This window comes from Felis catus, chromosome B1, assembly GCF_018350175.1.
Source record: "Felis catus isolate Fca126 chromosome B1, F.catus_Fca126_mat1.0, whole genome shotgun sequence".
In the NCBI taxonomy this organism is placed as follows: Eukaryota; Metazoa; Chordata; class Mammalia; order Carnivora; family Felidae; genus Felis; species Felis catus.
This window is the reverse complement of record NC_058371.1, coordinates 40522914-40537392: the sequence shown is the minus strand read 5'-3', so window position 1 is coordinate 40537392 and position 14479 is coordinate 40522914. Positions and strand designations below refer to the sequence as shown.

At 44.1% G+C, this 14479-nt stretch overlaps 1 protein-coding gene and 1 long non-coding RNA gene across 6 annotated transcripts in view; one reads left to right on the top strand and one right to left on the bottom strand.

Moving 5' to 3' along the window:
- The window catches only part of IKBKB (inhibitor of nuclear factor kappa B kinase subunit beta), a 73283-nt gene that overhangs the window by 20344 nt on the left and 38460 nt on the right, over nucleotides 1-14479 (top strand). For 4 of the 5 annotated variants that reach the window (XM_045055486.1, XM_011281493.4, XM_003984751.6 and 1 more), the window contains exons 3-5: nucleotides 113-207; nucleotides 1362-1479; nucleotides 4071-4140. In XM_045055486.1, the coding sequence (XP_044911421.1) occupies nucleotides 113-207; nucleotides 1362-1479; nucleotides 4071-4140 (283 nt within the window). The other variant, XM_019828511.3, reaches the window with a different exon arrangement.
- Nucleotides 6959-9902, bottom strand: LOC109498830. Its single transcript, XR_002155788.3, has 2 exons — nucleotides 9720-9902; nucleotides 6959-8412 (listed from the first exon to the last, which is right to left on the bottom strand). It is a non-coding gene; the product is annotated as an uncharacterized LOC109498830 (long non-coding RNA).

Genomic DNA, 14479 nt, shown 5'->3' with positions numbered 1-14479 from the left:
TGATCCGTGCTTTGGGCCCTAAGGAGACAAATTTAGATTTGACTCATGGCTTTGTGGGTGAGCTTGGATGTTAGTGCTGCTAATCTTGTCCCTGTGCACATTCTCTCTGCAGGAAACAGGTGAGCAGATTGCTATCAAGCAGTGCCGGCAGGAGCTCAGCCCCCGGAATCGAGAGCGGTGGTGCCTGGAGATCCAGATCATGAGAAGGTGAGGGCCTAGTGCACCAAGCCAAGGTAGGGCCATCATTGTAGGGGGACCAAGAGACTGCAGGAGCTGAGGAGCCCTGGGGCATTGAAGTGACATCTGGAGAGAGCCCTCTGGAGCAACAGCCGCACCTGCTGCCTCTGGAAAAGAGTCATAAATCTCAGTCCCTCAGTTAGGATAACAGATGACTTCTAGAGGAGTGGCTGCTAGGTGCTTTTAGTCAGTTGTTTCTTCTTTAATTTTTTTTTTTTTAATATTCAGTTTTGAGAGAGCCCAAGCAGGGGAGGGGCAGAGAGAGAGGGAGGGAGGGAGACAGACAGAGAATGAGAAGCACACTCCAGGTTCTGAGCTGTCAGTGCAGAGCCTGATGTGGGGCTCGAACTCACAAACTGCAAGATCATGACCTGAGCTGAGTTGGACGCTTATCTGATTGAGCCACCCAGGCGCCCCTGGTCAGTTTTATTTGTTATATTAAATAATTTAAAATAGCAGTTACAGTGAATTTTCCTTTGTCAGCAAAGATGCTTTTTCCCCCTTATATTTTCAATTCCAAGATGGTGTGTGACTCTCCACCGTTGTAAAGCAATCACCAATACTTCTTCCTCTAGTGTGGAGACAGGGGCTGTCTGTCAGTCCCGGGATGATTGCTGTCCTCCCAGGTAGTGAGGGGTTTAGGTAAGCGTTGAGGTATACTCGCAACCCAGTCATTTTGCAAGACCTCAAACAGGTGCTCCCTCCATGAACCTCTTAAAAAGGGGAGGCATCACCTTGTTTACACACACACACACACACACACACACACACCCCATCCCCACTGGAATGGCATGAGATTGGAAGTCCCTCTACCTTCTCTGCTTTTAGAAGCAGTTTTGAAGTACAGTGAGAACTTGATATGGGGCACTCTAAAGAAAATTCAGTTGCACATGTTGCACTCACAGTCCTTGCGCTCGTGGTGCTGAAAGTAGAGCTGGGTAGTTGCTAACTGACCGGGCACCAAGGTGAATAGCCAGTTCCTGACCTCTATCCTCCTGCTAATTCCTGAGGGCCCTCAGCCAGTCCAGGCCTTTGTTGTAAAGCTTTGCTGATACATGGGCAGAGCGGGGAATGGGTTTGAGCCCGAAGTCTGGGTGTCTCCCTCACTGGTTTCTCCTTCCTAGGCTGAACCACCCCAATGTGGTAGCTGCCCGGGATGTCCCCGAGGGGATGCAGAACTTGGCTCCCAATGACTTGCCTCTGCTGGCCATGGAGTACTGCCAAGGAGGAGATCTCCGAAAGGTGAGACTTCAGGGTGGCAGGACACAGCCTGTCTGGGCAGGGAGTGGTGGAGAGGCCTTTCACCCCTTTTATCACCAGGAAGCTCAGGCAGCCACGGTGACTCTGGCTTGCTTACCCTTCTCAGATCCCCCTCATCCATGCTCAGGGTGGGGTGACAAGCATGTGATGTGAATCAAGAGACTGAATCAGAAGCTCTTACGAGAAAGGCAGGGAAGGGCTTGCTGTATGTCCTGCACAGTGATTACTAAAATGACAAGGAAAAGATCACCAGGTTTTGAGGATGGGGAAGGACTGGACAAGTTCCAAAACAAACTTTTCTTCCCTAGGCATGTCAGAGCCACTGCAGTCCTTTAGTGTCAGTGTCACCACTGTCCTTATTAGGAGGGATTTTCTCCTACTGATGTGGTGGCACTGCACATGGGGTCACAGAGTAGAACAGGAAGGGGCTGGCTTAGTAATCAGGGGACTGGGATGAAACCCCAGAGCCACCACTGACTCATCTTCTGGGCATTTGTCCCTCTAGCACATTAACTTCTCTTTGCTAGGACGTGCACTTCAGGGTGCCTGACGGCAGTCCCTTGTCTCAGGGACGGTCGTGTCTGCCCACCACCCCAGCATTGTCTGAAACACCACCTGCTTTTATATGTTGCCTCGTTTGATTTTCAACAGCCCTGTGATGTTGGTAAAACTATGATTCCCATGTGAAGGATGGATGTCATGGCCCAGAATGTTGAGGCCGATGACCAGGCCTCACATGGCTGCAGTGGCAGAGCTTCTTTGGTCACAGTCTGCGGGAGCCCCGCTGTGGGCCACCTCTCCATCTGTGAAATCAAATGATGCTACATAGTGTGAGGAAAAATAAAAGCTCTGGACAACAGAGTTGTTTTTGTGCTAAAAAAGAGATCACTCTGTTAGTGTACTTCTCCCCTAACTTTTCACTCTAGAAGAAGGGCCAGTATATTGTAACAGGTTCGGAGGGGAGGGGGGGTTGGGGTAGGCAGGATACCCAGGCATTTCTTCTATCTTGACATGGCAGTTTCCTGGACCCAGCATCATGGACTGTTCTCATTACTTTTCTGACCCCTTCCGCCTTCTTTTTGTGAAGGAAACTTTCCATGAGTGTTGATCTGCTCAAGTGGCTTTCTCCTGCCATGGGAGGTGGGCAGACCCTGGGAGTGTGAGAGCAGGATGTGAACAGTCATTGGCATGACCTACAAGCAGGGAACTGATAACGGATGAGAAATGGGGAATTTGACAATGCTCGATTTTCCTCTTTATTTTCGTAACCTTTGACAATCATCCGATTACTAAATGAGTTATTTAAAATAGGGATAGAGTCATGTTGTTACAGTTGAGTGGATGCTCCTTAGAGGGCAGGGGGAGGGGGGTTGGTGAGATGTGACCAGATTATGGAGGGCTCTGAAGCCCAGCAGAGAACTTGAGACTTGATCGTGTAGGCAGCAAAGAGCCAGTTAGCCATGGAAGAAGATGACACACTTCAGTGTAAATGACCTGGCGTGGGGCACGAGATGATCTGTGGGAGGCAGGAAGCCCTTGCACTCTGAGGGGACTTTGTCCATGCTGCTCCCTCCTAGGGGGATGCGCAGGGAGGGCGCTTCTGCCCAAAGGGCCTGGGATCTCTGTTCTCTCTGTTCTCCAAATGAGGTAGCCTATCTTTCCCTCCTCTCAAGAGTTCAAAACCTACTGCCCTGGGCACAGAAAGGCAAGCTTGGCCAGCACATGAGCAAATGTGGAAGCAGGAACTGATTAGAAGACTGAAGTGTGTGTGCCCAGCTCAGGCAACAGACTCTTGGATGTTCTTGGATATAAATGCTAGTTAATAACTTTGATCCTCGAATGGGAAGTTATTTTCTCCGCTGTCTTCAATCGAGGCCAGCTGCCAGCAGCATATTGAGCCGGGGCCAGGAGGGCAGAGAGGACAAGTGTTTGGGCTTGGGCCTCAGATAGACATGGCTTTATATTCTAGCACTGCCCTGGAATGGCTATGTGAACAGACAAATCACTGAACCCCTCCAGTCTCAGGCTCCTCACCTGTGAGGTACTCACCTCAGTGGCAGTGGGAGGATGAAATGAGACCGTGTAGGTAAAGCTTTACTAAGCTAATCTGTGCAGAGGTTAGCCAGGTCCTGGGCATGTCGTAAGTGCTCATTAAATATTCCCCACCACCACCATCATCCCGCTGGCAAGGCCACGTTGGAGGAAATGGTCAGAGGGTGGTTTTCAGTGAGTGCCTCCACCCTGTCCTCTGTGGGCCTCTGGGGAGTAGTGGTCCCATTGTCGCCGAGTGTGGCCTCTGGCCTGCCTCCTTCAGAACTGCAGCTCAGGTGAGAAAAATCTCTCATCTTAGAATGACTCAGACACCTCACCGATGAGTACGGGAGTACTTCTGGGAGTTGCACTGCTGCTTTCTCCTTCCTCCACCTGCTGCCCAGGCTGTCTTGACAGCCTTAGGTCCTCAAAGCCCAGGGCTGGGGTTAGCACTCGCATGACTTCAGCTGGGAAGACACACTGTGGACTTGGTGGTGGTAGGGGACCGTTCACTCTGATGTTTCTTTTCAACTTCTTGACAGTACCTGAACCAGTTTGAGAACTGCTGTGGCCTGCGGGAAGGAGCCATCCTCACCTTGCTGAGTGACATTGGTAAATCCCAGCCCTGGAAGTCAGGTCATGGTCTCCACGGAGGGTGTGTGGTGCCCCTGTGAGTTCTTGCGGAGCACAGAGGGGAGATATTTTGGTCCTCTGTTCTTTACAGAGGGTGGGGTTGTCACCAAGGGGCTAGTCAAGCAGGCGCTGAACTCAAATAGATTTCCCTTCCTTCCGGACTAAGTCATGAAGTGAATGATGATGTATATAGAATAACAGATTTCCTTTCTCATTGAAAAGCTCCACTCCCTGCTTTCCTGGAAAGGCCAGCAATAGAATAGGTTGTCATTTGAATGAATTTCATCCCTTGGCAACTAATTTTTCCACTTCCACGTTGACAGCATAGGAAAAACTGCTCTTGTTCAATCCTTTGGTATTGTTAGTGTCCTCAGATGAGGGTGTCTGCTACACTCTGAGGAAGTGTAGAGTGTAGATCAGGGAGAGGAGTGACCTCAGACCGCAGAGGTCAGATACTATCTCCTGGACCCTGGTGCCCGCTCTAGGTCAGCACATGGTTCCAGCCTATGGAAACAGACATCAGGGATGCCTGGGTGGCTCAGTTGGTTAAGGGTCTGACTCTTGTTTTCGGCTCAGGTCATCATCTCGCAGTTTGTGAATTCAAGCCCCACATCAGGCTCTGCACTGATGCGTGGAGGCTGCTTGGGATTCTCTCTCCCTTTCTCTCTGCCCCTCCCCTGCTCTCTCTCTCTCTCAAAATAAACATTAAAAAAGAAAGAAAGGAAAGAAAGAGAGAGAGAGAGAGAGAGAGAGAGAGAGAGAGAGAAAGAAAGAAAGAAAGAAAGAAAGAAAGAAGAAAGAAAGAAAAGAAAGAAAGAAAGAAAAGAAAAGAAAAGAAAAGAAAAGAAAAGAAAGGCAGGCCAGGCCCTAAGCCTCCTTTTTTTCTTTCTTTATTTTTTTAATTTCCAAGATTGTTGGTACAGATTGATAATTTATAAAGTTTAGAGTTATCCAGAGTTTGTCACTGAGTGACTAGTTGCCCCTAGATATGGGCGTTGATACCACTTTTCAACCCTCTCCATCTCAGCCTCTCTGAAGCTACATGCTTTTATCTTTTCGTTTACTCAAACTTTTTTTTTTTTTTTTTTTTAGAAAAATATCAAATATATAGAAAAGTTGAAAGAGTAGTACGGTGAAACCCACATACCTTTCAGCTGGATTCACCTGTTGCTACGATTTTGCCACATCTGTAAAGCTGTGTTTTCTAACTCTTTCCCTGGAAGGGTAGGTGAGCCTCTAGTCTCTGAAACACTCTGCCTTCCTAGTGTGGGTCCACCTCTCCCTTACCCTCTGTCACTCTTCATAGAGGGTGGGCAAGAAGGAAATGAAGGCGGGGAGAGTCCAGCAATGACATAAAGTTAGGATCCAAACAGTCTGACATAGAAAATTCCATCTCCCTCTGAATCCTGTGTTTGTCCTTTGGATGGAGTTCACAGTGGGGACAAGTTGACATTGCACCAGTTTTATCTGACTTGAGTGGGCGTCCACCACTAGCCAGACTGATTCCTTCATGAGTTGGCCTGTGTGAGTCTACTGGAAGGGCCCTCTCTGTCTATCTAGAGGGTCTAGTCTATCAGTTGAGAATCCCACCTGTTTTCTTGACATTTTGCTTAGACAACACTTCATTGTCTTGTTACCCCAGTGGCCAAATTATTAATTTATTCTGTTGAGTTGGGCTAAAGGCTGGTTAGTAGTTTGAGGAATATTCTTTTGCTCTTAATGGGAAACTTATTTTATTTCTCTCTAGTTAGAGCTTTAAGTCATTTTTTAAAATTAATTTATTTCTTTTAGAGGGAGAGAGAGCACATGAGCAGGGGAGACAGAGGGAGAGAGAGAGAATCTTAAGCAGGCTCCATGCTTCGTGTGAAGCTCGACACAGGGTTTGATCCCACAACCCTGGGATAGTGACCTGAGCAGAAAAAAGAGACCAGTGCTTAACCACTGAACCACCCAAGTGCCCCAAGCTTTAAGTCATTTTTTTTTAAGTGTTATCCTCTCAAATATTTTTCTTTCACTGATTATATTAGCAAATAGTTATGAAGAAAGTCTTTAATTTCCTGGCTAGAGTACACAGAACTTTCTACTTCCTCCTAAAACTTTTACTTCCTTAAGTGATTCTGTAGTGATGTTAATAAAGCATCTACTGATTGCATATTCTTTGGTCTGGGCACATTTTGTATGCCGTTACCATTGGCTTGTGTGATAGCTTTCATATTATCTATTGAAGTTGTGGGTGTGTGTTTAAGTTATACATAAGTCAGAATAATGAAGATTGGTAAACTCCTGAGTGTGCATGCAATTCAGCCCTCCTGTAGGCGGATGTATATTAAAATTCTTTAGGTCACTGGTTCCCTATCTTTCCTCTCTGTGACCCAAAATTGGAAATAATGAGGCTATGAAGTACTAATACTCTAGGATGAAATTCTTGAAAGCAGAGATTTTAGTCATTGCTGTGTCTCCAGCATCTAGAATAGTGGTATCCTATATAGTAGCCTCTCTGTAAATATTTGTCAAATGAATGAAATAAATCGGAAAGGAAATTAAAATAACTAAGGACCTATTTATTTATTTATTTATTTATTTAATTTATTTTTTTTTATGTATAATTTTCTGGGTTTTTTTTCAATATATGAAGTTTATTGTCAAATTGGTTTCCATACAACACCCAGTGCTCTTCCCAAAAGGTGCCCTCCTCAGTACCCATCACCCACCCTCCCCTCCCTCCCACCCCCCATCAACCCTCAGTTTGTTCTCAGTTTTTAAGAGTAAGGACCTATTTAAAAAACAAAACAAAAGATGATGTCCACATTTTATTAACAGTCCCAGGTCAAATACCTGCCTTTACACTTATTGGCATTGTGACCTTAGTCATGTTACCTAATTTTTAAGAACATCTGTTTTATTAGCTGTAAAATGAGACTGTCACTCACCTCATTAGAATGGTTATGAGGACAAAACGAGATGATACACAAGAAGCTGCCAGCACAGTGTTTTCTGCTCCTCGCGTAATGTACGGTCAGCAAATATTCATTTCCTTCTCATTTCCTTCCCCCTCTGGATTTGGATTAATAGCATCCCTTTTGAAAAACCTCAGTCACCCTTATTTGGGATCCGGTGAGCCGGGCAGGGGGTTGGTTGCCTTGTGAGACTTCCCTTCCTGGACATGGTTCATCTTCAGACCTATTCCTGTGTCCGTCACCTTTTGGAGCAATCCCATCCCCTGATGTTGTGGTTGTGGTTGTTGATAAGCTTGTATTTTACTTTCATTTCCGTTTCTGATTTGTGTACAAGATTCATCAAGTTTATTTCTTTTGCAAGGATCTCGTCACTGAGCCAGAGTTCAGAAGCATCTCCCGGAGCTCATATAACATAACTCTTTTGTATTCTGAAACATTTCCTGAGCATATTTTGTTCCAGTTTGTTCCAAGTGCTGGCCCCATGTTCCCTTTGTTGGAGTTGCCACTGCTGTTCTCTGCCAGGTTGACTTTAGATAAGTGGTAGAGCCACACCCTTGACCACTGGGTCCAGAATTCATGGCCTTCTTTTCTGGATTAAACCTGTTTTAACCAAGCTTCTTCTGAGCCACTAACCTTACAGAGATGCCCACTCAGAGCTGTATCATGGTAATAGATAGACATAGAAAGGATTTTTCCAGTGAACTTTAAGTTGGCCCAGAAGATACTGCAGAATACATAGGAGAAAATGAGCAGTTTCCTGGTGAGCACAAAGGCCAGACAGACCTATTAGACAGTTTCTCCTATGCTGGTAAGTGATCTGGGGACAGGTGCAGAGGCAGCTGGAAATGATCTGGATTTCCGCATAATGTAACCCCAAAATAGCTCCAGGAAGTTATATCTAAGTGGAGTCTATTTAAACACTCTTGCTCATTAGCCTTTGGAAAACATTGGAGTGTATTTCCTTCTGCCAGCAGAGGCGCAAACTGCTGAGCGCTCAAGGTTGAGGGAAAGACTGACACTTTCTGGACGCCCGTGTCTCCACTGTCAGGCAGGGACCTGCCCGTGCCCTGGCCAGTTGGGTGGGCCAGTTGTGTGATCGCCATGGCCTCATCAGATCTTAAGTCTGAGTAGATCTTCCTTGATTTTCCAGATGGCCAGTTTACTGTGGGGACTGACCATCTTGTCCTCTGAACCTTCAGGAACCCCACTCCCCATTTTCATCTGTGCTTCATTCTCTGAGTCACCATCTCTGTCCCTGTTTGAGCTGCTCCTTATAGGCATCAGTACCTCAACACTAAAAAGCAGAGAGGATTTCAAAGAGAATACAGGGCTTTAGGGAAGAGAACTTATCCTAGGAATCAAAATTTATTTAGTGTTTCTCTGATTGTGTGGATTTATAACACAAGGGGACTACTCGATGTCAGAAATTGAGACCATTTGTATATAAAGTATGTTGGGAAGCATAAATGAACATAATAATAATAGAAGAGAAGACAACTGGCTTTTAGTCCTGGCTTCTCCATTTTCTCAGAGCTGTTACCTCAGGCAAGTACCTTATGGTCCATTTATCTTTTCATTTCTTCTCTGTGGAAAACTGGGTAACTTTCGGGGCTTACGTTTTCTCAAACTTAAAATGAAGGGTTTGGGCTTGGTGATCTCTAAGTTCCCTTCTAACTAAATATTCTATTTTCATTATTCAGAGGGCAGGTTTTCAGAATGGGTATCCCAGAATGTCTTTGACATTCCATCCCAGCCTGACTGCATGGCCTGGTTTCTCTCACTTCTCCCCTAGTGCATTTCCTTTCCCCAGAGCTTTGTCTTGATGCTTTCTGTTCATTCCTGCTCCATCCCCTCTGTCTCTCTCTGCACCTGAACTGATTGCCTACTGCTTTTTAATATTCTGTTTGCCAGGCTGTTCTCATCACATCTTTATCAACCATATTCTCTCCAAAGTCTGTGTATCCAACCCTGAGCCTTATCCTCAGCTCCATACCCATGTCTATTTACTTCTCCGCAAATCATTACCAAATGGAAATCCTAGACTTCTTCCCTAAGCCAGATCCCTTCCTGGCATCCCTTTCCTGTGTCACCAGCCCATCTTCCCGTCAGTAACCTAGCCATGAGTGCCAATTCTGAATCTCGTCTCTTAGAACCTGCCCTCTTCCTGCTCCATACCCTCCCATTTAAAGGCTCCAGAGCCTTTCAGCCCTCCTTCATGCCACATATCCTGTTTTCCCTCTCTGTTCCCACTGCCCACACTAATTCAGTGTCATAACAAATCACTGCAATGATCCCTCACCTGACCTCCTTAGCCCCATCTTACTCGTCCATCTTTCATGCTTTTGAAAGGACACTTTCATCATAATCCTTCAAGGCTAAACCTCTTTGCTTCACATTTCTCTCAATCCACTGTCACCAGCTTAGCAGGTATGTGGCTCTCAAAACCCCCTTTTCAACCCTCCTGCTAGCCTTTGCAGGTGGCACTTCCGAAAGGGGGGCATTCTAAAGAACTCCTGCAGCTGCTCCTGCACCTGCCCAATGACCCGAAGCCTTCCTGTCTTTCGGGACACAGCTTTAGACCCACCCTGACCCATCACTCACAGTGGCTCTCCTCATGGCGTTCCTCTCCCCTGCTGCCTCCTGCGCTCACTTGGTACTTGGTGTCTCTGCTGTTGTTATTGGATCTCTGCCTGTGGCTGACCTTGAGGACTGACTTCTGGCTTTGGGGGCTGCTGACCAGGCTCTGCAGTGAGTGAAGAAAATGCCTTGATTCGGTGTCAAATTTCCCACAATACCTAGGAAGCACAAGACACTTCATTAGCACTTGTCGAACAAATGAGAACGATTGTGCACTTTTCTCTCAGCAGTTGGTGTGACTGCCTCGCTACCTTCCTGGGGGGCTATTTTAGCTGAGAAACCTTCAGCCAGATTAAATCTTTTTCCACATGTTCACACTTGGCTTTCTAATCTGTTTTGTTTGGAAAGTCCAGTACACCAGAGTGACTGGCACATAGTAGTGTTAAATGTTAAAAAAAGAAATCTCAACTGAGTAAATTTTAAGGATCTTACTGGCTTTATTCAACAATTCATGAATTGGGCAGCGCCCCATCTAGCAAACAGAAAGGCTCTCTGAGGAGCTGCACAAAATGAAAGACTTTGATAGGCAGAAGGGGGCAGGACAAGGAAGTCACCAGCAAAGAGTGGATTGTTTCAGGTAAGGTCACCTTTCTTTGGAGGATGGCAGGGGCTCCATCAGGCAGATTACCTCATTAGTGCAGACCAGGTAATTCCAGACTAAGATTACATTCCTGGCAGAGGCTGACGCTACAGTTAGGTTAGATGCCCCCCTTAAATTTCAGTTTTGTGACATGGGCTTAGCACAAGTGACTGACTCCATTTTAGGACTGTTGTCTCTTTTTTACAGTTCCTCCCTTTTGATCAGACTTTGAGCTTAACTGAGAGATGTGATCAAAATTTAAGGCATCGGTGTCACTCCCAGCTGCTGCTCTGAAGTTCTAACAGTTTTTGCTGATGCTCTGTGATTATTCATAGGTCATGACTTCTTTTTGCTGAGTCTATGTGGAATGCACAGGTCATGGCTTCAGGTTCACATTTTTTTCAGTCAGTAATTCTCCTCATTCCTTTTTTGACATTCCAGTCTTAGGGCAATCACTTGATGATTAGTGGCTGTGAACATGCATTTACAACTTTTTGAGGAAATACAGCACGCTAGGGAGATTGCTATGATTTTTACACACAGGGTAATTCCCAACGTCTGGAGTGCGCTTCAAAACCATGGCCCCCAAGACCTAACCCAATCAAAATCAAATAAAGACAGACCGTGTTGAGTCACTTTCTTAAGTCAAGTGGCTTAGTTCAGTGATTTTATGTAGCTGAGTATCAACTTCCCTGAAGTGTTAATCCAGGCACAGTAAGTAGTGTTGGCCGTAGCACAGACACCTTGCTCAGCTTAAAGACAATCAGGAACTGTCCTATTATCAGGAACAACTTTGCCCAGAGAGTCTAAGGATTTTTGTTGGGCAGCTATTGCTTTAAGAGTTAAGGAGAGTTTCTTGATAATAGCCTCATATGTACTCCTAACCAGGAAAGCAAGGACCTGCCAAAGGGAGCTAATACTGAATCGTGAATGCTTCCTGGCAATTCCCATTTGGATCCTTGGCACAGGACTGGAATGAAGGCCAGTAAAATTTAAGGGTCTGTATACCACACAGGTGGTTTTATTCTGGTTACTTTTGCCTTGTGTCCCTTTCTTTGTGTAGAGCCTGGATGCAAGGTTCCCTGGGTACCCTGCGATTGTTAACCAGAGAATGGGAAATGGACCCCCAGGGTTAGAGAGTCTGATGCAATAGAGATGGAGCAGAGTTTGTTCGGAGAAACTGGGACATTGGAAATCAGAAGTTTGTGACAGAGTTACAGAATCACCAGCATTGTGGTACATCCAATAGTTGTTTGGAGGTTAGATTACCCCCTTAGCAATGGCCTGGGACATACAGATGATGGTGTTATCTTTCCAGGCCAATGCCAGAGTAAAGGACAGAAAAGGAGGAAGAAAGGATTTCATGTTTAAAGTATGAAGTCTTGCTCTAGCGACTTGGGTGGGAGTAGTCTACCTTGGTGTTAGCTATTTCTCTTCCTGGTCAGAGAGCCTGGCTGCCATCTGGGAGAGGAGGACCTGGTGTAGTCTCTTCCAAGGAAACTGAAGGGCAGTCTTTGTCTTTATTGATTCCAAATTAGAAGGGTGGAAGAAAATTAGAAATGTTAGTTTGGAGAATCATAGCCAAATATTTGAAGAAACTAGAAGAATTTAGGATCCAATCTAGTTTATGGGTATATAACAAAACCTCAAAGAAAATTAACAGGACTAGAATCTATCTACAAAAGTGTGAACAGTTTTTCTGTCTACAGTTATCCCCATTTTTTAAATTAAAAATGATCACAGTGAAACTAATGTGTTTCCATTAAACTTGGCCTGATTACTTATGTCAATGCAGCAAGAATAGTGATTAGCCATATAAGCTCCTTTTAAGACTGCTTTGTGGACCTCTTCATAAAGAATGAGATTGAACTCTTCAATCTCTGAGGCCAGGAAGCCAAGCCAAGGATTTATCATCAGATTTTGCCTGCAGTACCTATAATTTAGGTGAATTTTCTCTTCTCAAGCTTCCCCTAAATATCCTGGGGTTTCTGGGGCTGCCAGTAAGTGACCTTTCTTAGTCATCTGGTAAGACTGCTAGGAACCTTTTATAAGCAAGGTACCCAGTGATTTTTCCAAGCAGTTCCTTGAAGCTGTCTGGCCATATCTGAGTCTACACACATCTCTCTTAAATGTAACATTTCAGTCAAGGCCTCGATAATATAGCCCAAGTTTTTAACTGTGTCTTGTTACAAGGAGAACAGTGTCTTATTGGACTTATCAAATACCTAGTTGTATTACCATGAAAAGAATACTCAAGAGTTTCTGGATTCTGGAGGGACCAGGTAAGGAGAAAAAGTAGATGTTTCATTCATACCTTTGTTACAAAGTTATGCTTTATAAAATTGCTGTAAGTCAGGCGTAGCTTAGAAGGTTTCCTTAGGGGTGCCTGGGTGGCTCAGTCTGTTAAGCGTCTGACTTCAGCTCAGGTCATGATCTCATGGTCCATGAGTTTGAGCCCTGCGTCGGGCTCTGTGCTGACAGTTCAGAGCCTGGAGACTGCTTCAGATTCTGCGTCTCCCCCTTTCCCTGCCCCTCCCCCGCTCACACTCTGTCTCTCTCTCTCTCAAAAATAAATAAACATTTAAAAATTTTTTAAAAAGTAAAAAGAAGGTTTGCTTAAATCTGGAAAGGAAAACAAAACATCGAGGAACCAGCAGTATTTCAAGCCAAAAGGCATAATCCTCCTCCTCAGGTCATTCAATCCCATTTAATTAATGTTTGTTCTGCTTGAATCCAGTTCTCCCATTAATTCGGGAAATTTTTACTGAGGACAATTTTATGATCTTAAAGTTATCAGAAACCTGTACTTGGCAAAGTTCTTTCCCAAGTACAAACCTATTCTCTTTGAAGTACTTCTGCAGAAACACTTCCATAAGAGCATCAGAGTAGGAGAATAGAACAGTAACTTTCTGCAAATGATGAAGACTTAAAAATGGTGAGAGTTTATTTGATAAGGGAATTGAGTAATTTCTGTGATATACAACATTTTAGTATAATAACTGGAATTATTATTGATAACATTATTATAGGAAACATAGAGATCCAGGAATTTCATACAGTTTCTGGAACACTTACATACCAACACAAATATAATATAAAGAAAGCTTAGTATTACGCCTCATATAACAATGCTTCCCGTATAATTTAACATAGCAAATAAGCCCAATTAGTTTTACATACCCTTTTGTATAAAGAGAGAGAATAAATCTTTTGAGATCTTCCAGGAGCCCTCTGCAAAATTCTAGTTAGTTCAGGGTCAGAAAGACTTTATTTAGATCAGTAGTCCAAGAAAGCTTTGCCATTTTAAAAGAGAGAAACCAAATTCAAATTTTGTACCATCTTATTTTTGATATTGAAACTCCTTTTTTATTCAAATAATTCTTTTTTTTTTTTTTTTTTGAGAGAGAGAGAGAGGGAGAGAGAAAACCCTAAGCAGGTTCCACACCTAGCACACACGGGGTTCAATCCCACAATGATGAGATCATGACCTGAGCCTAAAGCAAGAGAGATGGACGCTCAACTGACTGAGCCACCCAGACGCCCCTCAGATAAATTAATTTTAATCTTAGCCAACTTGACCACACATAAAATTCCTTTCCCAATATTCCATTTTACAAACATTCTAGGTCTTTTTTACATTCATATTTTGTCCTGTGTTTTTCCTACTTTCCCGTTCTGAAGTAGCCTCACTTAAGGACAAAATTTATTTTCCCTTAACAAAAATGCCTCTCTGTTCCTCATAGCTTCTCTTACCTAAAACACACATGCTCCTTTCCTTGTGTACAGAGATGTTTCTCTTATTATTTCTAGTAGGTTTTACTGCATATTATTTAGAATTTTTAACCCTTAGAAACTAATTTCTAGTGAAAACTGAGATGTAAGCTGTTGTGAACTGCATGTTAAACCAGCATTCTTCATGTTGGCAAATGTATGAATGAATATATTTAATAATTTTTAGAAGCATACACTTTTGTTTAGACTACCCGCAGAGACTTTATGAGACATTAGACAAAGACAGCCATCATCCGATTATTTTTCCTATTGATGATATAATATAGATAACATATATTCATAGATAATATGAGTTTATTTGATTAGTAAACCCATGTAGAATAAATGTTGTATGTCTGCATTATATTTAATG